This window comes from Rhincodon typus, unplaced genomic scaffold (genome assembly GCF_021869965.1).
Source record: "Rhincodon typus isolate 14 unplaced genomic scaffold, sRhiTyp1.1 hic_rhity00000879, whole genome shotgun sequence".
Taxonomy (NCBI): Eukaryota; Metazoa; Chordata; class Chondrichthyes; order Orectolobiformes; family Rhincodontidae; genus Rhincodon; species Rhincodon typus.
The window spans coordinates 1-26,277 of NW_025966517.1; the positions used below are offsets into that span (position 1 = coordinate 1).

Genomic DNA, 26,277 nt, shown 5'->3' on the forward strand with positions numbered 1-26,277 from the left:
AAGTATGGGATTATGCACTTTAGTAGAGACGTACACTGCTTTCTAAATTGGGAAAGGCTTTGGAAATCTGAAGCATAAAGAGACTTCGGAGTTCAGGATTCTGTTAAGGATGACATGTAGGCTCAGTTGGTAATTAGGCAAATGCAACGTTAGCATGCATTTCAAGAGGGATAGAAAATAAGTGCAGGGATGTAGTGCTGAGGCTCAGTAATGCTCTAGTCAGACTGCATTTAGAACGTTGTTAACGGTTTTGGGCCCCGTATCTAAAGAGGGATTTCCTGTCCTTGGTGGAGATCCAGAGGAGGTTTAAAAGAATGATCCTAAAGGATGAAAGGGCTTGACACATGAGAGATGTTGAGTAGTCTGGGTCCATACTGGATGGAGTTTAGAAGGTTTGTGGGGAGTGGTGGTGGTGGTGGTGAATCTGATTGAAACTTACAAAATACTGAGAAGCCTGGATAGAGTGAATGCGGAGACCATCGAGACTAGGACCCAAGGATACAGCTTCAGAGTGAAGGTATGGTCCTTTAGAAGTTAGACGAGGAGGAATTTCTTCATCTGTGGAACTCATTGCCACAGAACGCTGTAGAAGCCAAGTTGTTGGGTGTGTTTGAGACAGTTAAATAGTAGACCATAATCTGGGATAGTGACCACAATTCTGTTAGATTTAGTATTATTATAGAAAAGTACAGAGATAAATCAGGAGTAAATATTTTAAACTGGGGAAAGGCAACTTTTACAAATCTGAGAAGTGATTTGGCTGAGATGCACTAGACAGGACTGGTAAAGAATAAATTAGTGGTAAACCAGTGGGTGGCTCTAAGAAGTGAGATCCTTAGGGCAGATGCGTCCTTTCCAAAATAAGAATGGTACTGCCAAATCTAGACCCTCATGGTTGTCCAGAAAAATACAAGGGAAGATTAACAGAAAAAGAAAGCTTATCATAGTCACAAAAAACTCAACACTGCTGATAGCCAAAAGGAGTAGAGAAAGTACAGGAAACAAGGAACTCAAAGAGCGAGCGTGAAAATAAATTGCCAAACAAGATAAAGGAAAGCCCAAAGATGCTTTATCAAATTATAAAACGCAAAAGGATATTTAAGGAAAAAGTGTGACCTACCAAATGAAGAAGGGAACTTGTGTGAAGATGTAGAGGATATGGGAAGAAATTTAAATGAATTTTTTGTCTCCATATTCACAAAGGAAAGGGTGATGTGGATATAGTAATCCAAGAGGAGCAACCTGAAATATTGGACAAAGTAATCATAACGAGAGAGGAAATGTTAGAGGAGTTGGAATCCTTGAAAGTGGAGACGTCATCAAGGCCAGGTGGATTGTTCCCTAGGATGTTGAAGGAGGTCAGGTAGGAAAAAGCAGATGCTCTAAGGATATTTTTCAATCTCCACTAAACACAGGTGAGATGCTGGAGGAATGCAAATGTAGTTTCATTGTTTTTTAAAAAAAGGTACAAAGTAAGTGCCAAACAACTATAGGCCACTTAGTCTTTCTTCTGTGATGGGCACATTGTTAAAATCGGTCCTGAAAGATTGGATACGTTACCTTTAAAAAGGCATGGACTAGCCAGGGATAATCAGCAGGGTTTTGTTAAGGACAGATCGTGCCTTACAAATTTGATTTGAATTCTTTGAGAAAGTGAGGAGGAGGATCAATGAGGGGTGATGCATTGGATGTTATCTACATAGATTTTAGTATGGCGTTTGATATGGTCCCACATGGCGCACTAGTCAAAAAATGTAAAAGCCCATGGGATACACAATAATGTGTTGAATTGGATTCAAAGTTGCCTTAGTAACAGGAAGCAAAGGTAAATGGTCGATGGCTGCCCTTGCAATTTGAAAGCTGTTTTAAGTGGTGTTCCGCAGAGCTCGGTGTTGGGACCCCTGCTGTTTGTTTTACGAGTTAATTAATTGGACTTGAACATGAGAGGCACAATTGGGAAATTTGTAAACGACACAAAAATTGTCTATGCAATGGATAGTACAGAGGATAGCTATAAGCTGAAAAATGATAAAGATGGTTTGGTGAATGGGCAGGAAAGTGGCAGGTGGAGTTCAACTGATAACTGTGAGGTAATGCATTTAGGGAGGCTGAACAATAAAAGGTAATACACAATAAGGGGAGGTAATGACCTAGTGGCATTATCTCTCTACTGTTTATCCAGAGACCCAGTAATATTCTGAGGACGTAGATTTGAATCCTGCCACAGCAGATGGTGGTATTAGAATTCAATAAATATCTGGAAGTAAGAGTATGGTGGTGACAGTGAATCCATTGTTGATTGTCAGAAAAACCAATCTGGTTCGCTAATGTATTTTAGGGAAGGAAACTACCGTCCTTACCTGGTCTGGCCTACTTATGACTCCAGACCCAAAGCAATGTGGTTGACTCTTAACTGCTGTCTGGGAAACTAGGGCAGGGCAATAAATGCTGGCCGAGCCAGTGCCTCCCTCATCCTGCAAATGAACTGAGTAAAGGGAATATATAGAGAGAGGTGGATGAAGTAAGAGATCTTGGCATGCAAGTAAAGGTAGGAATATAGGTAGATAAGGTTGTACAAGAAGCACATGGAATGCTGTCCTTTATTGGCAGAGGTATAGAAACAAAAGTAGTGATATAAAGATGAAATTGTATAAGACACTGGTGAGGCTGCAACTGGAGTATTGTGTGCAGTTCTGGTCACCACCTTACAGGAAGGACGTAATTGTTCTGGAGAGAAGTTTTACTAGAAGGTTGCTGGGTCTGGAGAATTGTAGCTACGAGGAGAGATTGGGGAGGTTTTCCTTGGAACAGAGAAAGCTGAGGGGTGACATGATTGAAGTATTCAAAATTGTGAGGGGTAGAGATAGAGTAGACAGGAGGAACCTGTTAACCTTGGCAGAGAGTTCAAAAACGAGGGGTTATAGCTTCGAGCTAAGTGGCAGAAGGATTAGAGGGGATGTTTTTAGGCAGAAGTTGTTGGGTGTTCGGAATTCGCTGCCTGAGTTGGTGGTAGAGGTAGAGACTCTAAATGCGCTTTTTTTTTTTTCAAAAAGTTACCTGAATCTGCATTTTAAGGGCTGCAAGGCTATGAGTCATGTGCATGAAGATGGAATTAGAAAGGCCATCTGGGTGCCTTTGGGTTGGCATAGATAAGATGGTCCAAATGATCCCCTTCCGTGTTGTAATATTTCTGTGGTTCTGTAGATCATTTATAAATAAGGGGATCAAAGGTTATGGGGAGAAAGCAAGAAAATTGGGTTGAGAAATCTATCGTCCATGATTGAATGGCAGAGCAGACTTGATGGACCGAATGGCTGTCTTATGGAATTGGGGAATTGTCATTTTTGGAGCAGAGTGAAACTTTTCCTATTACGTGCTGTCTGCACAATTCCAAAAGTTTCTGATTAAGGATATAGTGATTTAACACCTAAAGATTCCTAACTGATCAGAGAGAACCAGCAGGGATTTGTAAAGGATGATCTATGCCTCACAGCCTCATGAAATTGCTTTTGAAGGGATGACTAATGTAGAGGGCAGGGTACTGGCCATTTGTTATTTATATGCATTTTTGCGAGAGCATTTGATAAAGTCCCTCTGGAGGCTGTTAGCATAAGTTAAAGCTCATAGAATTGAAGCCAAATTATTGGTTTGATTCAGAAATTAGCTGAGCAGAAGGAGAGAAAAAATAGGGCTAATGGGCAGGCACTCTAATGATCGGGGTGTGACTAGTGGTATCCCAATGGATCAGTATTGGGGCTTCAGTTATTCACTTTTTAGATCATTGAGGCTTAAAAAGTCTCAAACCCTAGGTTTGCCAAGATATAAAAGTAGAAATACTGGAAATTGGAACATTGAAAATATGGAGTGTGTGAAAGCATAGAATTACAAAGGTATTGATAGATCAAGTGAAGGGGCAAAACTATATCAAGTACTTGTAAATATAGGAAAATTAGGTCATTCACTCTGGTCCTATAAAGAATGGAACAAGGCACTTTCTAAATAGTGAAAAACTGGAAGTAGTGGCGGTCCTAAGAGATTTGGGAATCAGTAAACTGTCATGAACGTACAGGAAATAATCAAAAATGTTAACTGGATACTGACTTTTATTTCTAGTGGAATAAATAAATAGGGATAAAGTCATACTCCAGCTATATAAACCTTGCTTAGACAACAATTGTTGAAGTACTTTGAGTAATTCTGGGCACCGCACCTTTTAAAAAGGATGGTGAGAATGCAGCATAGTTTTATCAGAATGATAATTGTACACCAAGGTATAAATTATGAAAACATATACAAAACTTAAAATTATAGAAGGTGAAGAGGAAATCTCTTTTTTTTAATATTAAGGGAAACAAAATGGGATAGTTAGAAACCATTTCCACTTTCAAAGCTGTTAATCTGAATTTGATAAATTTTTGTTAATCCGAAGTATTAAGGATGAAGATTTATGTGGAACTAACTCATAGACCAACCGTGATTTCATTGGTTGACAGAACGAGCTTAAAATGCGAGACTCTAATTTTTGTGTTTGAGGTTGCTCTGGAACTAGGACGTGACAGTTTATGTTCAGAATTGTTTACTGTAAACTATTATGCAGGTGCTGGTGAAGAAATGGAATGGATTTCTCAAGGAGGCAGTGAAATTATAAGATTTAGGTATTGTACAAACCAGTAAGATCATAAGAAATAGGAACAGGAGTAGGCCATTTTGGCCCCTTGAATCTGCTCACCATTTAGTAGCATGATAGGTGATTTGACATTCTTCATATCCATTTTCCTCATAACCTTTGATTCAAGAATCTGTCTGTCTCAGCCTTACATATACAAAGAACTCTGCCCTACAGCTCCCTGTACTAGGAGTTCCAAACAGGGAGAACCCTCAGGGAAGAAATTTCTCCTCCTCTCAATCTTAACTTGGTACCCCTTTTATTCTGAGATTTTACCCTCTGGCCCTAGACCCTCCCATGAGAGGGATAGCAGGATAATCTGGGAAATTACAGGCTGGTGACCCTTGCATCAGTGGTAGGGAAACTATTGGAGAAGATTCTTAGTGACAGGATTTACTCATACTTGAAAAAGTATGGACTTATTAACAGTAGGCAGCATAGCTTCGTGTGCAGGAGGTCATGCCTCACAAACTTGACAGAGTTTTTTTGAGGTAGTGACAAAGATTATTGAGAAGGGCGGAATGGTGGATGTTGTCCGCATGGACTTCAGCAAGGCCTATGATAAGGTCCCTCATGGCAGGCTGATACAGCAGGTGAAGTTACATGATCAGCAGTGCGTTGGTCGGATGGATACAGAACTGATTTGGTCTTGGACAGAATAGCAGTGGGAGGGTGTTTTTATGACTGGAGATCTGAGTAATGGTGTTCCTCGAGGCTCAGTGCTGAGATCCCCGTTATTTGTAAAATATATATTAATGATTTGAATGAGTATGTAGTTTGTCTGTTCGGTTAGTCTGTGGATGACACAGGATTGGAGGAGCTACAGATAGTGTGGAGGATTGGCAGTGGATATAGCAGGATCTAGATAGACGAGAGACTTGGGTGCAGAAATGCCAGATGGAATTTAATCTGGACCGTTTAGTGGTAGGGTCCTGGGAAGTGCTGCTGAACAAGGATACCTAGAATTGCAGGTTCATGGTTGCTTGAAAGTGGAGGCACAGGTAGACAGGGCAGTGAAGAAGGCGTTTGGTATGCTTGTTATTGGTTAGTGCATTGAGTATAGGAGTTGGGATGTCGTGTTGCGGCTGTATAAGACATTGGTTAGGCCACTTTTGAAATATTGTGTTCAGTTCTGTTCTCCCTGCTATAGGAAAGATGTTGTTAAACTTGAAAATGTTCAGAAAAGATTTACAAGGATGTTGCCAGGGTTTGAGCTATAGGGAGAGGCTGAATAGGCTGGGGCTATTTTCTCTGGAAAGCTAGAGGCTGAGGTATGACCTTGTGGAGGTTTATAAAATCATGAGGCCTGGATAGGGTGACTAATCAAGGCCTTTAGGGTAGGGGAGTCCAAAACTAGAGAGCATAGGTTTAAGGTGAGAGTGGAAAGATTGAAAAGGGACCTAAGGGGCAGCAGCAACATGCAGAGGGTGGTGCATGTACGGAATGAACTGCCAGAGGAAGTAGGCTGGTACAATTTCTTTTAAATTCATCTGTGGGATATCGGTGTCACTGGCTGATCAGCATTTGTTGCCTGTCCATAGTTGCCATTGAGAAGGTGGTGGTGGTGAGCTGCCTCCTTGAACCACTGCAATCCACCTGCTGTGGGTTGACTCTCAATACCATTAGGTAAGCAGTTCTGGGATTTTGACCCAGCGACAGCGAAGGAACGGTGATGTATTTCCAAGTCAGGATGGTGAGTGGCTTGGAGGGGAACTTGGAGGTGGTGGTGTTCCCATATATCTGCTGCCCTTGTCCTTCTAGACGGAAGTGGTCATGGGTTTGGAAGGTGCTGTCTGAGGATGTTTGGCAAATTTCTGCAGTGCATCTTGTAGATAGTACACATGCTGCTACTGAATGCCAGTGGTGGAGGGAGTGGATACTTGTGGAAGTAGTGCCAATCAAGTGGGCTGCCTTGTCTTGGATGGTGGTAAGCTTCTTGAGTGTTGTTGGGGCTGCACTCATCCAGGCATGTGGGGAGTATTCCATCACCCTCCTGACTTGTGCCTTTCAGATGGACAGGCTTTGGGGAGTCAGGAGTTGAGTTACTGCCGCAGTATTCCTAGGCTCTGACCTGCTCTTGTGGTCGCTGTGTTTATCTGGTAAGTCCAGTTGAGTTTCTGGTCAATGATAATCCCCAAGATGTTACAACATTAAAAAGACATCTGGATGGGTACATGAATAGGTACGGTTTAGAGGGATATGGACCAAATGGGATTTGATTAATTTAGGATATCTGGTTGGCATGGCCGAGTTGGACTGTGAAGCGTCTGTTTCGTGCTGTGCAACTCTAACTCTGACTGTTAACGAGATGATGCATTTTAAAAGGTCTAATGCAGGAGGTAATGTACACTAAATGGTAGAACCCTTGGAAGCATTAACATACTTGAGGGATCTAGGCATACAGGTCCACAGTTCCCTGAAAGTGGCAACACAAGTGGATACAGTGGTCAAAAAAGTGTATGGCATGCTAGCTTTCATTAGCCAGGGCGTAGGGTATAAAAATTGGCAACTGTATGGTTCTTTTAGTTATGCTACATTTAGAATATTGCATACAGTTCTGGTTGTCACACTCGCAGAAGGATGGGAAGGTTTCAGAGAGGGTACAGAAAAGAATTTTCCAGAATGTTGCCTAATTTGGAAAATATCAGTTGTGAAGAGAGATTGGACAAACTTGGTTTGTTTTCACTTGAATGCAGGAGGCCGAGGGGCAACATTGATTGAAGTTTACAAAATTGAGAGGCATGAACAGAATGAATTTTTCCCGGGGTAGAAATATCAATTACTAGGGGACATAGGTTTAAGGTAAAGCAGGGAAGTTTAAAGGAGATTTGATAGGCATTGTTTTTAAAACACCAGGATGCTAAGTGCCTGGAATGCACTGCCAGAGGAGGAGGTAGATGCAGATAGAATTGCAAGGTTTAAGAGGCATTGTGATATGAGCAGGCAGGGAATAGATACGGACTGCATAGAGACAAAAGGTTTTTAGTTTAGAAAGGCTTGGTGGGCTGAAGTGCCTGTTTCTGCATTGGCCTGTTCTTTTGTTACTACCCATCTGTCTCACCCTGCTAAGCTTCCCATCCTCCTGCCATTCTAGCTTAAACCCACCCCAACCACAATAGCAAATACTTGCCTGAGGACATCAGTCCTGATCCTGCCCAAGTTAATCCATCCAGCTTGTGCTGGTTCTACCCCCACAATCCCCGGGACTGGCTCCAATATCTCAGGAATCTGAGTCCCTCTCTCTAGCACCATGTCTCCAGCCACGCATTCACCTGACACCGGAACAAAAACAAAGTTGCTGAAAAAGCTCAGCAGGTCTGGCAGCATCTGTGAAGGAAAAAAGAGTTAACGTTTCGGGTTCGGTGACACTTCCTCAGAACTGATAGTGGCGACTGATAGTGACCATCAGTTCTGAGGAAGGGTCACCGGACCCGAAACGCTAACTCTGTTTTTACCTTCACAGATGCTGCCAGACCTGCTGTGCTTTTCCGGCAACTTTGTTTTTGTTCCTGATTTACAGCATCTGCAGTTCTTTTGGTTTTTATTCAACTGACACATCCTGCTATTTCTATTCTGACTAGCACATGGCATTTGAGGTCCTACTTTTCAACTTATTTCCTACGTTTGGCCTTTAGGACCTCATTCCTTTATTGTCAACTGTCATCGGTACCAATATGTACCACAACCACTGGCTGTTCACCCTCCCCTTCCAGAATGTCCTGTAGCCTCTGAGATATCTTTGACCCCAGCACCAGAGAAGCAATATAACATTCTGGAATAACCAGGTCTAGAGCTGGATGAACACAGCAGGCCAAGCAGCATCAGAGGAGCAGGAAAGCTGACGTTTCGGGCCTAGACCCTTCTTCAGAAATGGGGGAGGGGAAGGGGATTCTAAAATAAATAGGGAGAAAGGGGGAGGCGGATAGTAGATGGATTAAAGGAGAAGATAGGTGGAGAGGAGACACAGGTCAAGGAGGCAGGGTTGGAGCCAGTAAATGTGTGTAAGTGTGGAGTTAGGGAGGACGGACAGGTCAAGGAGGCGGGATGAGGCTGGTAGGTAGGAGATGGGGGTGGGGCTTGAGGTTGGAGGAGTGGATTGGTGGGAGGACAGGTTAGGGAGGCGGGTACGAGCTGGGCTGGTTTTAGGATGCAGTCAGCGGGGGTGGGGAGATTTTGAAGCTTGTGAAGTCCACATTGATACCATTGGGCTGCAGAGTTCCAAAGCGAAACATGAGATGCTGTTCCTGCAGCCTTCGGGTGGCATCGTTGTGGCACTGCAGGAGGCCTAGGATGGACATGTCGTTCAAGGAGTGGGAGGGGTAGATGAAATGGTTTGCGACTGGGAGGTGCAGTTGTTTGTTGCGAACCGAGCGTAGGTGTTCCACAAAGCAGGTCCCCAAGCCTCCGCTTGGTTTCCCCGATGTAGAGAAGGCCACATCGGGAACAGCGGATACAGTATACCACATTAACAGATGTGCAAGTGAACATCTGTTTGATGTGGAAGGTCTTCTTGGGGCCTGGGATAGGGGTGAGGGGGGAGGTGTAGGGGCAGACGTAGCATTTCCTGCGGTTGCTGGGAAAAGTGGCGGGGCTGGTGGGGAGTGTGGAGCGGACAAGGGATTCACGGAGAGAGTGGTCCGTCCGGAAAGCAGGTAAGGGTGGGGAGGGAAAAATGTCTTTGGTAGTGGGGTCGGATTGCAGATGGCGGAAGTTTCGGAGGATGATGCGTTGGATCTGGAGGTTGGTGGGGTGGTACGTGAGGACGAGGGGGATTCTGTTTTGGTTGTTATTGCGGGGAGGGGGTGTGAGGGTCCCACGAGGAGCTCGAACAGTTCATCCACTTCACTAACACCTTCCACCCCAACCTTAAGTTCACCTGGACCATCCTCCCTGGACCGACCTATCCCCTCCCTAACTCCCCACATACACTCACCTTTACTGACTCCAACCTCACCTCCTTGACCTGTCTGTCTCCTCTCCACCTATTTTCTCCTTTATCCATCTTCTTTCCGCCTCCCCCTTTCTCCCTTTTTATTTCAGAATCCCCTTCCTCTCCCCCATTTCTGAAGAAGGGTCTAGACCCGGAACGTCAGCTTTCCTGCTCCTCTGATGCTGCTTGGCCTGCTGTGTTCATCCAGCATTGCACCTTGTTATCTCAGATTCTCCAGCATCGGCAGTTCCTACTATCTCTGTAACATTCTGGTATCTTGTTTGTGGCCGCAGAAATGCCTGTCTGTTCTCTTTCTACTTGAATTCCTTATAACGATTGCACTCCCCCACTCTCTTGTGCAGCAGACCCAGCCATGGTGCAACAAATTTGACTGTTATTGCTTTCCCCTTAGAGGCCATTACCCCTCACCCCCAATAGCATCCAAAGCGGTATATCTGTTTTGCAGAGGAATGCACAGTCTGCCTATTCCTCTTATTCTGATAATCTATTCCCTCCCTGCCTGTGGAATTTTAGCCAGACAATGAAGGCCATCAATTTAACTGGGGCAAAGTAATCATAGTAGCCCAAGCCAAACATAGACATACATGGGAATTCCTAGAGGCATGGTTCTCCACCCACAATGCAATCAACAAACATACAGCATTGGAACCTATATACAAACCCATACAGATCAAAACCAGAAATGACGCTACTCACCATAACAGACCAGACAGTATAAATTCCAAGTGGGGCAAAACAGCATTACTTCATTGGAGGTTCCACTGATGATGTCACCTAGTATGGTGATGAAAAATCTGAATGAAAATGAGCCAGCTCAGTAAGCAAGTCAACAATCTAAACTTCTAAATCCACTCAGGTGAATTGAGACAATATCTGAATTAGTGCAAGTATTTTTTGTATACTCATGGACTGTGAGCATTGCTGGCTGTGCCAGCATTTCTTGCAGATCTTATTGCCCTTCAAAAAGTGATGGTAGGCTACTTTCTTGAGCCGCTGCATGTCCATCTCGTGTAGCTATACCTGCTGTTAGGGAAAGAGTTTCAGGATAATGATCTTGTAGCAGCTAAGAAACAAGGACATATTTCCAAGTCAGGGTGATGAGTGGCTCGGAGAGGAACTTGCAGGTGGTGGTGTTCCCATGTATGTGTCCTTGTAGACGGTGGTGGTTGTGGGTTTGGGAGATGCTGTCTAAGGAGCTTTGGCGAATTTCTGCAGTGCATCTTGGAGATGGTGCATACTGCTGTTGTTGTGCATTGGTGATGGAGGAATTGCATGTTTTTGGATGTGGTGCCAATCATACATATTGCTTTGTCATGGATAATGTCAAGCTTCAGGAGTGTTGTTTGAGCCACAGTCATCCAGTCAAGTGGAGAGTATTCCATCACACTTGTGCATTTTCCATGGTGGACAGGCTTTGGGGAGTCAAGAGGCAAGTAACTTGCTGCAGGATTCCTAGCTTCCATTATTTTTAATTTACCAGAGCAGCATTGTCAAATTGAAACTTTGGATGGCTTCATTGTGTTTGCCTGGGATTATAATGAATGTTCAATCTTACCTTCAGGGTCTAATTTTTAATTATAAAAGGATCCTATTGGGCTTCAGGTGACAAAAACTTGTATTCAAAGATAAAATAACATATGTATTACATTAGATCTGTTAATAAGTCAACCGATTAAACTTATAGTTGCAAAGTATCAAGGCAGGGATGAAAATAGTCTTGTTTCCCCCTCTTAAAATACTTGTATTTTACCATGTTTGTCTGGGAGTCTCTTTGCCACAGAGAAAGCACAATGTCATGTGATTCTACAGTCTGACATGGTATTCTCATGCATGTATTATTGTGAACAAGTACAAGAAAAGGCTATTCAAAGCATGATCTTGCATCACTTTTTGTATCTTAGAGTCATGACAATGCCTCACATTGGGACCAATATTTTTAGAAAAGAGAAGAATGTTTCCTCAGTTGATATATTCATGACCTGAAGTTATGCTCCTTATTTCCAAGAGTATACTGATTTATAAGGAAAAATGTTTGTATATTATATGTAAAGATAACAGATTTCTATATTTGACATTTGACTCTTCATCTGAATTGGTGATATTGGATTTAAAACCTCTGCAAAAATGATTTGCACATTCTACAAATTCCAAATGATTGCAATTGATCAGAAAATGTGAGGAATGGATTCAACTGCTGTGGGAATTGTGCTGTGGGAACATTGTGTTTTATTATAATAAGCATTTAAGAACAATTATTTTAGTAAGATACAGGCAGAGTAAGCTATGATCAAATAAAAAGTCAAAAGGAGATTTGGTAAAGGTGTCCCTGTGTTCAAAATCACGTGGGGCTGGACAAAGAAGGTGGACTGGTGAAGAGCCAGAGGGCACTAGTTTGAAGTTAATGGCATTTTTAAAAAAAACAGAAGCATGAGCAGTGATTAGGATCTGGAATGCATTATGTGGGAGTGTGGTGAAGGTAGATTCAGTCATCGCTTCCAAAAGGGAATTGGATAGTTACTTGAGATTTACAGAGATGTCGGGAAAAGACAGCCGAGTCGACTATTTAATGTGGAAGTGATGGATCAAATGGCCTCCTGTTTTGTAAGCATCCTAAGATCCTAGATTCTTAAAAATGTTTGGAAATAATTAATGGATTATTGGAATACTGAAGTAATCGGTCTGGATTTTGCTGTGAGTATATGTGAGTGGCTTTTATCCTCCATCCTGTGACTGTTTCATTTAGGCTTGTAGTGAGTTTTTGTAGAGTCTTCATTCGTCCAGATCTGTTTAAATTTGTACCCTCTAAGTAGGATTTATCATGCTGGTAAACAAGGTCAACAGCGGTGATGCTTTTCAACCAGATAGATGGAAGAATTCTCACTAAAATATGTCGATCACGATAATGGTAGTTTTAAAGAAACACAGGAAATATAAAATATATTTAAATCATTGTGCATGAATTGAAATAAAGATTAGAACATACAGATAGGAAAGACATGAAAAAATAATTGTAGTTTGCAACATTAATTTTCTTCTGAGGGCATGTGACTGTGCTAAATTATTTTTTCAGGGTCAGGGAGGTTTCTTTTTATATGTTTGAGTGTGGCGTCATTGAATAGGCCAACATTTATTGCCCAACCATAATTGCCTTTGAAATGGTGATGGTGAGCTGCCTATTTGAACTGCAACAGTCTTTGGGGCTCTTGAGTTCTAGGATTTTAAACTAGTGACAGTGAGGAATGGTGATTAAGTTCCAAGTCAGGATGATGTGTGGCTTGGAAGGGGACTAGTAGGTGGTGGTGTTCCCATGAATCTGTTGTCCTTGACTTCTGAGTGGTACAGGTTGTGGGTTGGATGGTGCTGCAAAAGGAACCTGGATAAGTTACTATATTGCACCTTGCCGCGGTATGCACCTTCTACCACTGTAAGTTGGTGAAGGAAATGAACTTTGAAACTGGTGCCTGCGATGCCATTTGGATGGGCTGGTTTGCCCTGGATATTGTTGAGTATTGTGAACATGTTGGAACTGCAGCCTCCCAGTCAAATGGAGACCATCCTATCACACTCCTGACTGATCTTGTAGATGGACAATGGGGAGAAAGGTGAGCTGAAGTGTTGCAGAATTCTGAGCCTCTGAACTGCTCTTATTCAGTAGTTATCACTGACTGCGTTGTTTTAAAAATTCGGTTACTCTCGATTGAGCCCTGACTTGGTCATCCAAGTTAGTGTGAGAATAGTGGGTAATTGACAGTGATCTCTGCATACTTCAGTGAAAAAGACTACAACCTGTGGATGAGCAGGGTATCATTTGCAGCAGTTTCCAGAATTTACGTTAAACCATGTATGTGTGAGGGATAGCAGTTGGAATCAGTTTTACCCACTAGTAATGTCAAGTGCTGACAGCCGTACCATTATTAGCACAGCAAAATCCATACTGTAGCCCAGATCACTTGGGGATGTGCCACATTTGAGATGCAAGACTGTTGATTCCAAAGGCTTTTTTGTCAACTCATTACTCGCAGGTGATTTATTAGCCTGGGGGCGTTCATGATCCGAAGTTGCGGATTTTATATTGCTTCAGTGACTCACTGACTTTCAAAATATTATGCAGTAATAATTTGCGTTTGTGGTTTGGTGTTTTAAAGATCAAAACGATTAACCAATCTAAGATTGTAAAATATTATTTACATTTGGTTATACAGGTCTTTTTTAATTCTGTAGTTAATGGTTCATTATTTTACTGATTAAAAATATATAGCAATTATTTTATTAAAGAATGGTATGGTTTACATACTACTTTTAAAAATTCTTTTATAAAGGAAATGAATGTATTTTGTTTTAATTTTGTTAACTGTTCTGTCTATTACATGTTTCAATATAGTTTAGAAGGTATTGCACAGTAGAAGTATTAATTGATTGCCTTTTTCCTCAACAGAGGTTAATAGACAAGTCACGAGTAACCTGTGTAAAATGGGTGCCTGGTTCAGAAAGCCTATTTTTAGTATCTCATTCCAGTGGCAATATGTACTTGTATAATGTGGAACACTCTTGTGGTACCACAGCACCACATTATCAGCCATTGAAACAAGGAGACAATTATGCAGTTCACACTTGCAAAAGCAAATCTACAAGAAACCCTTTACTCAAATGGACAGTCGGAGAGGGTGCCCTGAATGAATTTGCATTCTCTCCTGATGGGAAGTACCTTGCTTGTGTAAGTCAGGATGGATTTCTTCGTGTGTTTAATTTTGATTCGGTGGAGTTGCATGGTACAATGAAAAGTTACTTTGGAGGACTGCTATGTGTGTGTTGGAGTCCAGATGGAAAATACATTGTAACAGGTGGAGAAGATGATCTGGTGACTGTGTGGTCTTTTATAGACTGTCGTGTGATAGCCAGGGGACATGGACATAAGTCATGGGTCAGTGTTGTTGCATTTGATCCTTATACCACTAGTGTAGAAGAAAATGATCCTATGGAATTCAGTGGAAGTGATGAGGACTTCCAAGACCAAATACACTTTGGCAGAGATCGAGCAAATAGTACACAATCTAGGTTGTCAAAAAGGAATTCTACAGACAGTCGCCCTGTAAGTGTCACATATAGGTTTGGATCTGTTGGCCAAGACACACAGCTTTGTTTGTGGGATTTGACGGAAGATATTTTGTTCCCCCATCAACCTCTTTCACGTGCTCGGACACACACAAATGTGATGAATGCCACAAGCCCATCTGCTGGAAATGTTGCAACCAGCACTGGAAGCAATGGCAATAGCAGCATCACAACAACACCCAGCAACTCGTTACCTCCACCTCTTCCTCGATCAAATAGCCTTCCACATTCAGCAGTTACAAATGTCAATAACAAAAGCAGCGTAATGGATGGTGCAATTGCTTCTGGAGTCAGTAAGTTTGCAACCTTATCACTACACGACCGCAAGGAAAGACACCATGAGAAGGATCACAAACGAAATCACAGCATGGGCCACATTTCCAGCAAAAGCAGCGACAAGCTAAACCTAGTCACCAAAACTAAAATGGACTCAGCTAAGACTCTTGGAACTTCTCTCTGCCCTAGAATGGATGATGTGCCCTTGTTAGAGCCTCTTATCTGTAAAAAGATAGCACATGAAAGACTGACTGTGTTAATATTTCTTGAAGACTGTATAGTCACTGCCTGTCAAGAGGGATTTATTTGCACATGGGCAAGGCCTGGTAAAGTGGTAAGTCTGAGCTCTTAGACCTAAGTTATAAAAAAGAATAAGTTCAGTTATTTCCTCTTTTGGAGCAAATAAATTATTTTCAAAAAGCTGCTTTTTGACCAAAATTATGGTTTCTTTTTCATAGCCACTGTTAATTCCAAATAGTGTCAGATACTAATTATTCTGCAGTGACTTGCTGTTGAGGCAGTGGTAAAAATACTAATAAATCATGAAATGTAGTAAATATATTTTTTTAAATTACAAAATGAGAAGGTGTAATCTCTTTCACCAGGCCTGCCATTTCAGGTCCAAACACTGTGGAGGGATTACAACATAATTTCAAGGAAGCATTGGGCCACCTTTAGTATCTGTCGTTCACACTTCTGTGGTCTGTTAGATTTATTGTATTCCATTTATTTCCTGCCCTTTTACAAATGAAATTCATAGGTGAAGATCAAAATGGTTGTGTGTGTGTGTGTGTGTGTGTATGTGTATATATATATATATATATATATATATATATATGTGTGTGTGTGTATATAGAGATATATATCTCTGTATATGAAAAGCATCGTTTATAAAAGGATAATTTTTTTCTAATGAAGGTTAAGTGCTTCTATAAATGGAGTAATGTTTATAATGTCTTAAACATGGGGTATATTTATCATGTCCTGTATTAACTACTACTGTACATCTCTGTAAAAAGTTGTGCATGTTTAATGATCTGGTGCGTACCAGAACAATCCACAATTTTTACAGTGGAATTCAGTGAGATGTCAATTTCTTTAATTCACAGTTTGGACAAGAAGACCAGTGAATACTGCTAGTGTATATTAAATGAATGTATGCTGTATATAAAGGCTTTTGTTTCAGTTTTTCTGACTGTGGTAACAAGATTTTGTTTACAATAAGTGTCGTCACATCTAAAAATGAAAGCTTTTGAATCTAAAATTGCAAGCTCAATACAGCCATTAACATTGTAATCTTTGGGCACCTTTTTAAAAAATATCATTTTGTTTTAAAACCTTTTATTATTGTACATGCAAAAGTGGAATAAGAATATACTTTGCACAATTACCTAATTTTTAAAAGGTAAATATTTCAGATTTATTTCTCCCATTACTAAGAAAATGGAATTATGACTGCACCATTTTAATTTTTGTGTTGAAAGCATGCTGGCAATCAACTAATTTCAAATTTGAGTAAATACAGTAACAATGAAATAAATATTGAGATGGATTTACGGTCTAGTGCTTTTAATAGTAATCTTAAATTGTCAATGAATGAACTGTTTGTTTATTAATAAATAAAATGACGCAATGTTTAAATTTAGAGCAAATCATGAAGCCTTAAAATTTGAACAAGTGTTAAAATTTTAAATTCCGATATTAACTTGTTATTTAAAACTGATTTCCCAAAGAACTTGTATGATTATTGCTGAAATTGAGTTATCCCTGCAATAGCTGTGAAATCTCTAATACATGCGTATTTCAGACTGGTGTCTTCTGATTGAAATGAACTTGTGGAGGATGAATAAGTGTCAAACACTAATGGGTTATGTAACAGAATAATTTTGCTTTATTTTTAAAATGCATTGTTTTGGTTGTTCTTCAATAGCAGTTGCTTCACCAAGATTTTTTAAAATATATATGGACTTTCAGACTGAGCATTTTTGCTTCTTTTTTTTTTAAAAAAAAAGTGAAACTTTTGCCTATTGTTCTGTTGATCTTTCCCTTTTGCATTGATTGTTGAGTTACTGTCATCCAAAGACAATGAACTATTTTATTTCATGTATAAACTAAGGTTTCTCACTGCATCCAGCTATCAGACATGTTCCTATTGATTTTGGTTGTATGACATTGCAATATGTTTGTAATTGGTAACTGAATTCATGAAAATATTACAAATATTTAAATTTTTTGGTGTGCAATGTAGCACCAAGATTGTAGTACAATATGATCAGTCTATACTGATTTGTTCTACATTTAACATTTCTTATTGTGTTTTACGGATTAAGAAGGACACTGAGTTTATCAAGCTTGATTTAAAGGTGGTGTATATATTATATATGTAGATGCAAGTTATCTGAAATACAGATTTAAATATTTAATACGCCTTCAAAGTAAATGTGCAACTTGCATTTTATATAGTTTGACTGTTACATGGTGATTAGGTGTTTCTTTTTTTGGCCTTAACCTAATTACATCCGTAAAGACTAACCGGATAAGAATTTGTTGCTATTGCCACTGCATCTTGGTTTCTTTCACCTGAAAATGGACATTTTCATTCAACCATAATTTGCTGTAGCAGGGTACCATGTGGTGTCTACCTTTAGTTAGACTTGCTGTTCAATCAGGATGATGTTTTTCTCTACAAGCTATTAGAAGCATCAGTAATAATGTATTGAGGAAAACTGAGCATTTACGACCTGATTAAATGAGGCAAGTAACTGCATATCTAATCAATCATATTGAACAATTGTGAAATTAATATCACAAGGACTTGAGTGTAAAATAGATTAAGAATTTCTATCAGATGTAGGAAAACAGAGTGAAAGACTGGGTAGGAAAACAGAATGAAAGACTGGAATGAAGGGAAAAATAGACAAAGGAAAAGTTTCTTTTTAAATAAAAATTCTAATTTTTGCAATTGTACAATCCCGGACAATTGAAACCTAAAAGAATTCCACATTTGCAAAGGTTAATTTTCAAAGTCAGATTTGGTTTGATAGTAATTGTCATTTACACATTATTAAAATTGTAATTGGATTGAAATGAACAAGACTTTATATTCTGAGAAGTTTCTAGTTTGTAACTACCTGTTCAAGTATAATAGCGTGACACTCACTACATTGCAATGGGCATTCAAGCAGCAAGATGCTAAGTTCATGAAACTAACAGTGCAGCTGTGATACTTCGACAGCAACTTTTTGTATTTCCATGTTTAACCATGCCTTTGTCCGCATCTGAATTTACTGAGGAATATATGCATTAATAATAGAGAACTGCATTGCCGTCCTTGCATTTTGGCAGCAAGTGATGATCCAGTACCTGAAATAGTAATCTTATGAATGTATGAATGGATGCTGTTAATTGCTGTCTGATTCCCATAAGTCTACCCCTACTAGGATCATAGGTAGTTTAGTTTGGAACTAAAGTACTATTGTCCACACCCTGTTTTTCTGAGAAAGCTTTCAGACTTGGAGGTAAGCAACATCAGCAATGATTGCTGAAGAGAGCAGAAGCCTCATTAAAGGATACAACTTGGTACTGAGCTAGGGGAGAAATAGTTTTCTTCAGTAGGTTAACTGCAGTTGGTTAGATAATTGGCTATGAATAAATGAATGAGGTAATAAATCAAATTCACTTTTAATACAGCACTAATAAGTATTGGAAGTTGTATACTTGGGACTGTGTAGGTTGCAATTAAAGGAAATGCAATATTGCTCAGTCTGATAACTTTTGGAGGGGTATACAATAGGGATGTTGTAAGCTTGACAGTAAAAGAGTCTGAATTCATACTAAAACAAGCTGCCGTCCTAGGGAAGAAATCAAAAAAAGGCCTCTTTTGAAACACTCGAACTTTGATCTTAATTGTTTACCTCCCAATGTTAAGGTATGTAAATGGGATTAAGAAACTAATACTGTTTTGTGTGATATAGTTAACATTTGCATATTGATTTCTCTAAATTCTTTGTCTTATTGGTGATAATTTTGTTACCTTAAGAGAAGTGACAATGTTCCTTTAAAGATAAACTTTTTAAAAGTACTTGATCAAAACCCCTTTAGGTACATAAAATTTTATTTCCAATCTGTCTTTACTAGCAGTCTTGTATCAATTAAATCACTTTTAAAGGTAATGAATTTTTAATTCGAATTCTGTCTTTGCCTCCCTTCATCCACAGCAGCTGCACCTCCATCACACACCATTATTCTGGCAGTATTTTGCGTAGCTGAATAGGCTTCATGTTTCTTCGTCTCTTGGCACCAGTGCTGATTTTCAGAAATTAGATGATCTGGTATTTGGTTTTCTCCCTCAGGTATTGCTCTACTTAGTGGTCTAGAAAGAAACCATTTCATTGTGTACACTGACAATTGGAACTGGATTGTCATGCACAATCTGAGAAATGTGAAATGAAGACCTTTAATGGGGAGTTCAGTGTGAATATTTTTCTTTAAAATGTAAATGTTCAAATGTTGTTCTTCAGCCTGTCATTTTGCTCGCAGTACATACTGCTTTATTATGGAGAGATGCAACTTCCAGCACCAAACCATATGCAGTATTGGTTTGCTGAATATACCGCACGTTTTTTAAAAACAAAAAAATCAAGCCGCCACTTAAAATATATTTCACCAAGATTTAGAAAACCACTATAAAAGCTGTTCTGCTTCAACCATTTGATGAAAAGTACATCGTTATTGTGCAGAACATAAAAATGTGGTTAATGCAGTATGAATGGTGAGTAACTAATTGAAATTTCACAGTTTCTTTCTCCTTTAATTGTTTTGATACATTAAGCTTTCATAATTATGAATTTAATTAACTTCAATGCTTTGGAACATTAACAATTTACTAATGTATTTAACTTAGTTATTTTGAAGCTTTATGTGTATGCATGCAATTTCTAAATGTCAAATACTCTGCAGATCCTTTGATATATAGGAAAGCTGAAGAGTGAACTAGTATCCATTGACATTTATTCAGCTGCTGGAAGATGCCCTGAATGACACTGTTGACTTTGTCCTTCTCTCTGCATAGTGCACTTTATAAGGACAGGTTTGTGCCAAGTGGTGGTTGATCAGACTAAGAGAATTTAATCTGGTGTGTTGTGACCATGGGCAATTCAAAATTTTCCCAATGGCTTAAAAACCTAATATCCTAATCTTATTAAAATCTATGGTTTAACTTGAGTAGTTGCAATGATCTGCATGGACCTGACACAGTTGCCTTTATAACTAATTGGCAGTTTATATGAAAATTCAAGTGCCAACAGTGCTCAAATTAAAATTATTACTGGAATTTGAGTTATAAATTTCGTATTTAATATTCTGCAAACTCCATCACTGAAGAAACATGCTGATAGTGATTGATGTGACCGTCCCTATTGGTTTACCTGTAAAGCATGTGATCTTTGTTTTCTTGTTAACTTGAATGAAATACTCACTTTATTGATTAAGGTCAAAGTTTGGAAGTGATCTGTTATTCATCAGTGTAAGACAAGATTATTTTAGTCTTTATTTAACCGAGTGATACCTTGGGAAATCCTGGATAAAACATAACAGTAAATCTTCCTAACTGTTGGCATTAGTTGACCAGTTTCAAATTCTATTAAAATTTACGTTAATTTGTGTATTTCAGAGTGATTTAATAGTGTAAATTGGTTAGTTGGTTAGCAAATGCAGTAGATGATGTTTTGTGAAACTTTGTTGTGTAGTGTTATGCTCATGGGTCTGGGTAATTTGGGAAACTCATTGACTGTTACAAGGAGAATGCTGAGATATTTGCAGTATAGTGTGAATGTGTTGAAGGCAATAATAACCAAACGCCCCATAATTGTCTAACTTCATTATTGGCTGCTTTTACTCATATCCAACAACCCTTTCCCTATAGAATTTCTTTTGGCTTTTCGTGAGCAATTAAGGTCCATCTCTAGAAACCTTTGATTCATATTAGAAAATGTAGCACTCAAACACCCTTTATTACAACAACTTCATGGAAAATACGAATTTTGCATTTTATTTTTAGTATGATTAAGTCAGGCAGTGTAGTCCTTTTCTAAATTGCTTCACATTTGTTAACGTCATAGTCAATCTAGAATAAAATGTTTCAACTATTTATTTTTCTACGCTCAATACTCAAGTCATCTGACTTGGCAGAATTCATTTTGGAGCCAACCTCAACATACAAGTCTAATAACATTAATTTTATTATTTTAGTGCTTCTGGTTGGTGCTGGACCCATTGAATAAGTTTTTAGTTTATTTTTTGCAATTCTACCTTAATGAATTCAAGTGAAACTTGACTTAAAAAAAAAATTTAACAGAAATTCATTGGTTTTGAAAAGATTCCCAATTTACCTATACTTTATGATGCCTCATCAGAAAAACTTGAAACACTTATTGGGTCATAAATAATGAATGAACTAACATTTACTAAAAGTGACAAAGTTATAACAATTTGAAATGCTGTATTTACAGGGCTTATTATCATCCCAAAACCAAGCCAATTCGCCGAGTGGAACTGTAGTATAGCCATCGTGGTACTGCTAGCAAAGCTTCGCCACAGGATAAGAAGTAATGACATTGGAGCCAGGAGCTGGACTTCAGCCACAGAGCTTTAGAAATTTTATTATAGTGGTGTTTTTGTTTAGAATTTTGCTGTGAATTGTGTAGAGCTAACACTGGGGGAACAATGTCAAGTGTATGCTGTTGACGTAGGTTTAACTGCCCAAGTAAAATGGGAAGGCTGCTAACTCCAAGACTCTTTTTGCAAATTTATTTCCTTGGTGTAAGCAGCAAATACCAAAAACCATTTTATCAAATCTTAACTTTTCAATTTCTTTTGTTTTCTCAGAATTGATGTATTTTAATCATATGTATAGCGAAAAATTATTAAAACAAAGTCTATTTGCAGTGCATTAAATGGCCCTGTGAACAAGTATCTCACTGTATTTTGCACTGATTTTTGTTTTGCTTTCTTTTGTTTTTAAACTGAAACTAGTTGGAAGGCAGCTTGGAATGGACTCACTGGAATTGAGTCATTACTTTCTGGCTTAAATTTGTGATTCAGGAGGTGGATGTTGCAATCATAGATTTATATTAAGAAAAAGTTGCACTTAATAGTTTAATACAAGTAGGAAATAAAATGGGATGTGCAAAATCTCCTAGAACAGGTATGTGCAGACAAAAAAGGAATTTCTTCTGTATCTATTAAACGTATTTTAATATTGTTTCAAATTGAACCAACTGTATTATATGTATAAATACTGTTCGTCATGGGGCAATGATCATTTACACTAGTTGAAGTTTTGTCTTCTAATGAAAGTGGCTTCTAATTCAGAAAATGAGACAAAATCTTGAATATAGTTTTTCTGTTCATTTTTTTCAGTTGTAAAAAAATAGTAAATTTGGCTGTAATTAATCCCTCTGAATTGTGTTTGGTACAAAAGAAAATCTTTGTATTGAAAATTAAGGTTATCTCAGCTGTAGAGTTTTCATAACCAATGCATACTTTAAATTTCTGAGCTTTGTATTTCTGTGGTTGATGCATCGCCAAGGTCCAAAACCTAACACATGGATTTATTAGATGCCAATTAGGAACAGTTGCATTGAGGAATTGGTTGATGCAATTTTTTTTGTGGGTTAGAATTGCCTGGTCATAACAGACCTTCATCAATGTAAATGAATTTCGGATGTGCCAAACATTTTACAGCTGTCATGCAATCTAACCAAGAATTACTGTGGGTTGGGTTATGTTATATTATAAATTTGCTGTACAGATTAATGCTGATTTCTTGGAAGAATGTAAAAGTACAGATGAAGCTTGAATAAATGATACCTTGCATACCTGTTGACAGTTTTTTTTTAAACTTAGGTCATTTAATGTGCACTTTGAAGTCTCCACTGATGTGAACTGACTTGCTTTTTGATTATAAGATCCCAGCGCATGTGGAAATCATTAATTCACTGAAAGAATGACTCTAAAAGTTTTGACAGTTCCATGGCCAAATGTTGCTTCAGTGAAAACCAATTAATTATTGCAGCCAAAATAGGATGAGTACAATGCTGGTTCAAGGTGAATACTAAGGATTGAATATATGCGATTAGCTGTCAGCAATGTCTGTGTTGTAAACCTGTGTAAAGCATATGATTTCTTCCAATAGTCAGCCTGTCAAAGCTAGACTTGCAGAACAAAAACATGAACGCGACTGGTATCTTGTACTTTTACTAGTAAACATTAAAGATTTTAGATATTTTGTTGCAATGTTTGTTTCAAACTCTGAATATCTCCCTTTTAAAATAGCATCATTAAAATTACTCATGACATTTTGAAAAGACTGGTATATATCTGCATTTAGTTGATTGTATGTTCTTATCTCTTTTAAGATCTGAGCAATTGTTACAGCCGCCCTTGTTAACATTCAGAACAACACCTAATTTTTTTCTTAAATTTGTAAGATCTGGTCTGTCTAGATGAGACCTTTTGACCTGCGTTGATCCTTCCTGCAACATTCCTGTTCACTTTCTTCTTTATTTCTTGCATGGTATACCTGGATTTGTAATTAATGAGAAAATACCAGTGTGCTAGCTTTTGTGGCTCTGGTATCATACAAAATATTTTCTGGTTATTGAGCTGTGTTAAGGTAGGTTTTATTTGCTCAAGGAATTGGAGTAAAGGACAAAACATTTACAATAGCTTTCAAAAACAAGAAAAAGTCAGATTTTGTTGTCTTAATTATTAATGACTATATATTGGTAATTGCTTACTGTTGATGTTATGCAATGATTACATGTTCTGCAGTTCCTATATGAAATAGGAGCTACTTGAATCCTAAATAGAAGGAAAATCACAATTAAGGAATTATTTCATAATTTTGTTTCAGGCCCACTATTTCATACCCCACCCCTCGCAACCTTTTGCTTCCATACAGAGATGCTACAGATGCTTCACACCCAACAACAGAACTGCATTCAACTATATCAGTATAATTAAGGTTGCTGACATGTTCTAAGAAAATAAAATGGTCTTCCTCACTATACTGGATAGAATCACAGAAGGATGCCACTTGGCCTGTATGTTTGTGCTGGCTCTCTGAGAGCAACTCAGCTAGTTCTACTCCCCTCTGATTTTCCCTGTAGTCATATAATTATGATCTTCCCTCCTAATAGCACTGTGGATGTTTCTGTATCCCAAGGACTACAGTGGTTCCAGAAGTCAACTGTTCTGGGCATTTGGGGATGTGCAGTAAATGCTAGCCCAGCTAGTGTTGGCCATCCAACGTATGAATTTTTTAAAAAGTGCTTTTCCATCGACTTTCATGGTTAAATTATCCTGAAGTACATTTGAGGCTGGACGTTTTGGCCCAGTGGTTATAATACTACCACAGGATCGTCCTCCACAACGTTTGTTATAAAATCCAGCAACCTGTTAGGGTATGTTATGATGCATCTCTGTGGCAGATGGGAGTTGAACCCAAACTAGAGGTAGGGTCAATATCACTGCAGCGTAAGAACCCCTAAACAGTTTTTGTTATATGCTAACTCTTTTTAACCAAGCAGTGGTGTCACAATTGGATTGTTTGAATCCTAACAGCAGTAGGCTGCCTGGTACAAGAGATATCAGCAAAAGAAGCCTTGCAGATTGTGGTGGGTTTCTGCTTTAATCAAATTGATAGAGAATGAGTTTTCAAACTTCCATGGGTCAGTCTGGAGTATGAAGCACTGTTCTCTCAACTTGTTTAATTTCATATTCATGTATTTCATATTCCTTCTCTGCGCCTTTTCTTTTGGTGATACAAGCCTTTTTTTATTCATTAATGGGATGAGGGATTGCTGATTAAGCAGCATTTAGTGCCCATCCCTAATTGCCCAGAGGGCAGTTCCGAGTCAACCACATTGCTGTGGGTCTGGAGTCACATGTAGGCCAGACGAGGTAAGGATGGCAGTTTCCCTCCCTAAAGGACATTAGTGAACCAGATGGGTTTTTCCGACAATCAACAATAGATTCATGGTCATCATTAGATTGTTAATTCCAGATATTTTATTGAAGTCAAATTCCACCATCTGCTGTGGCGGGATTTGAACCCGGGTGCCCAGAACATTACCTGGGTCTTTGGATTAACAGTCCAGCGATTAATGCAACTAGGCCATTGCCTCCCCTTTAAAAATAGCTGAGTTAGAAAGATTAACGAATAAATGCTCTGTTGAGCGTTGAGTTATGCACAATAAAGAACCCATGACATTCTTGTCTAAATATTTCTTGTGAAAAATGACTGTCTGTCTCTCTCGTACACAGAGTCTCCAATCTGCTCTGAGCTCTGCTGAGCACATCTGTTGTCTTGATTTTGTCCTTAACTGTTGTACAGACAGATGACCTGATCTTTGTTTGCATAGGTGCAAGATTTTCAGCATGGACATTTGATAAATGTATTAAAAAATTGTGAAGGGTTAGCCAGAGTTGATAGAGTAAAACTTTATCTTAAATCTATACCCTCTTGTTCTCTATCCTTCCAATAATGTAATTAGCAAAATAATTAATGGTGACATGAGGAAAAACTTTTTATATGCAGCAGATGGTTAAAACCTGAAATGCGTTGCCTGAGTGTGGTGGAGACAGATTCAAATCACTCAAAAGGGAATAGGATTATCATAAGAGTCAGTCACACAGCACAGAAGAGACGATTGAGCCCATTCGGTCTGTGCTGACCTATCTACACTAATCCCATTTTACCAGTACTTGACCCATAACCTTGAATGTTAAGACATTTCAAGTGCCTATTCTTAAAAAGAAGAAAGTACAGAGCTGAGAGAGAAAACTGGCAATGGCACTTGGTGAATTTCTCATTCAGAGAACCGATGCAGAACACACTGGGCTGAATTTCCTTGTTTTATGCTGTAAATATTGTGATTTTGTTATGTGACCACTGTCAATTATGAAATCATAGAAATCTACAGTTCAGAAGGAGGCTATTTGACCCATCATGTCTATATAGGCTGCTGAAAGAGCTACCCAACTAGCTCCATTCTCCAGCCTTGTCTCATTAGCCCTCTAAATTCATCATTTTCAAATATATATCCCCAGCTTTCTTTTGAAACCACCTATGGAATCCACCACCACCATTCTCCCAGGCAGCACATTCCAAATGATTTTGGACAGAGATGTGGAGAAATAGTTCTTCACCAAAGTGGTGAGCCTGTGGAATTCATTACCTCAGGAAGTAGTTGATGCTAAAACATTGACT

The 26,277-nt window shown here is 38.9% G+C and overlaps 1 protein-coding gene across 2 annotated transcripts; it reads left to right on the top strand.

The window, feature by feature from the left end:
• Nucleotides 1-1,237: 1,237 nt before the first annotated feature.
• LOC109915992 (WD repeat-containing protein 20) lies at nucleotides 1,238-23,365 on the top strand. Of its 2 annotated transcripts, none has more exons than XM_048592245.1 (3): nucleotides 1,238-1,363; nucleotides 14,053-15,339; nucleotides 21,515-23,365. In XM_048592245.1, exons 2-3 carry the CDS (start codon nucleotides 14,140-14,142, stop codon nucleotides 21,566-21,568), a joined length of 1,254 nt encoding a protein of 417 aa, XP_048448202.1. In that variant the 5' UTR covers nucleotides 1,238-1,363; nucleotides 14,053-14,139; the 3' UTR covers nucleotides 21,569-23,365. The 2 variants fall into 2 exon arrangements, with proteins under 2 accessions (XP_048448202.1, XP_048448203.1); XM_048592246.1 differs by lacking the exon at nucleotides 1,238-1,363 and adding an exon at nucleotides 6,749-6,765.
• Nucleotides 23,366-26,277: the final 2,912 nt, after the last annotated feature.

Coding starts and splice junctions, on each gene's coding strand:
- LOC109915992 (XM_048592245.1), top strand. CDS start 14,140: ATGTACTTGTATAATGTGGAACACTCTTGTGGTACCACAGCACCACAT. Junction 15,340..21,514: donor GGGCAAGGCCTGGTAAAGTG/GTAAGTCTGAGC, acceptor CTGTATTTACAG/GGCTTATTATCATCCCAAAA.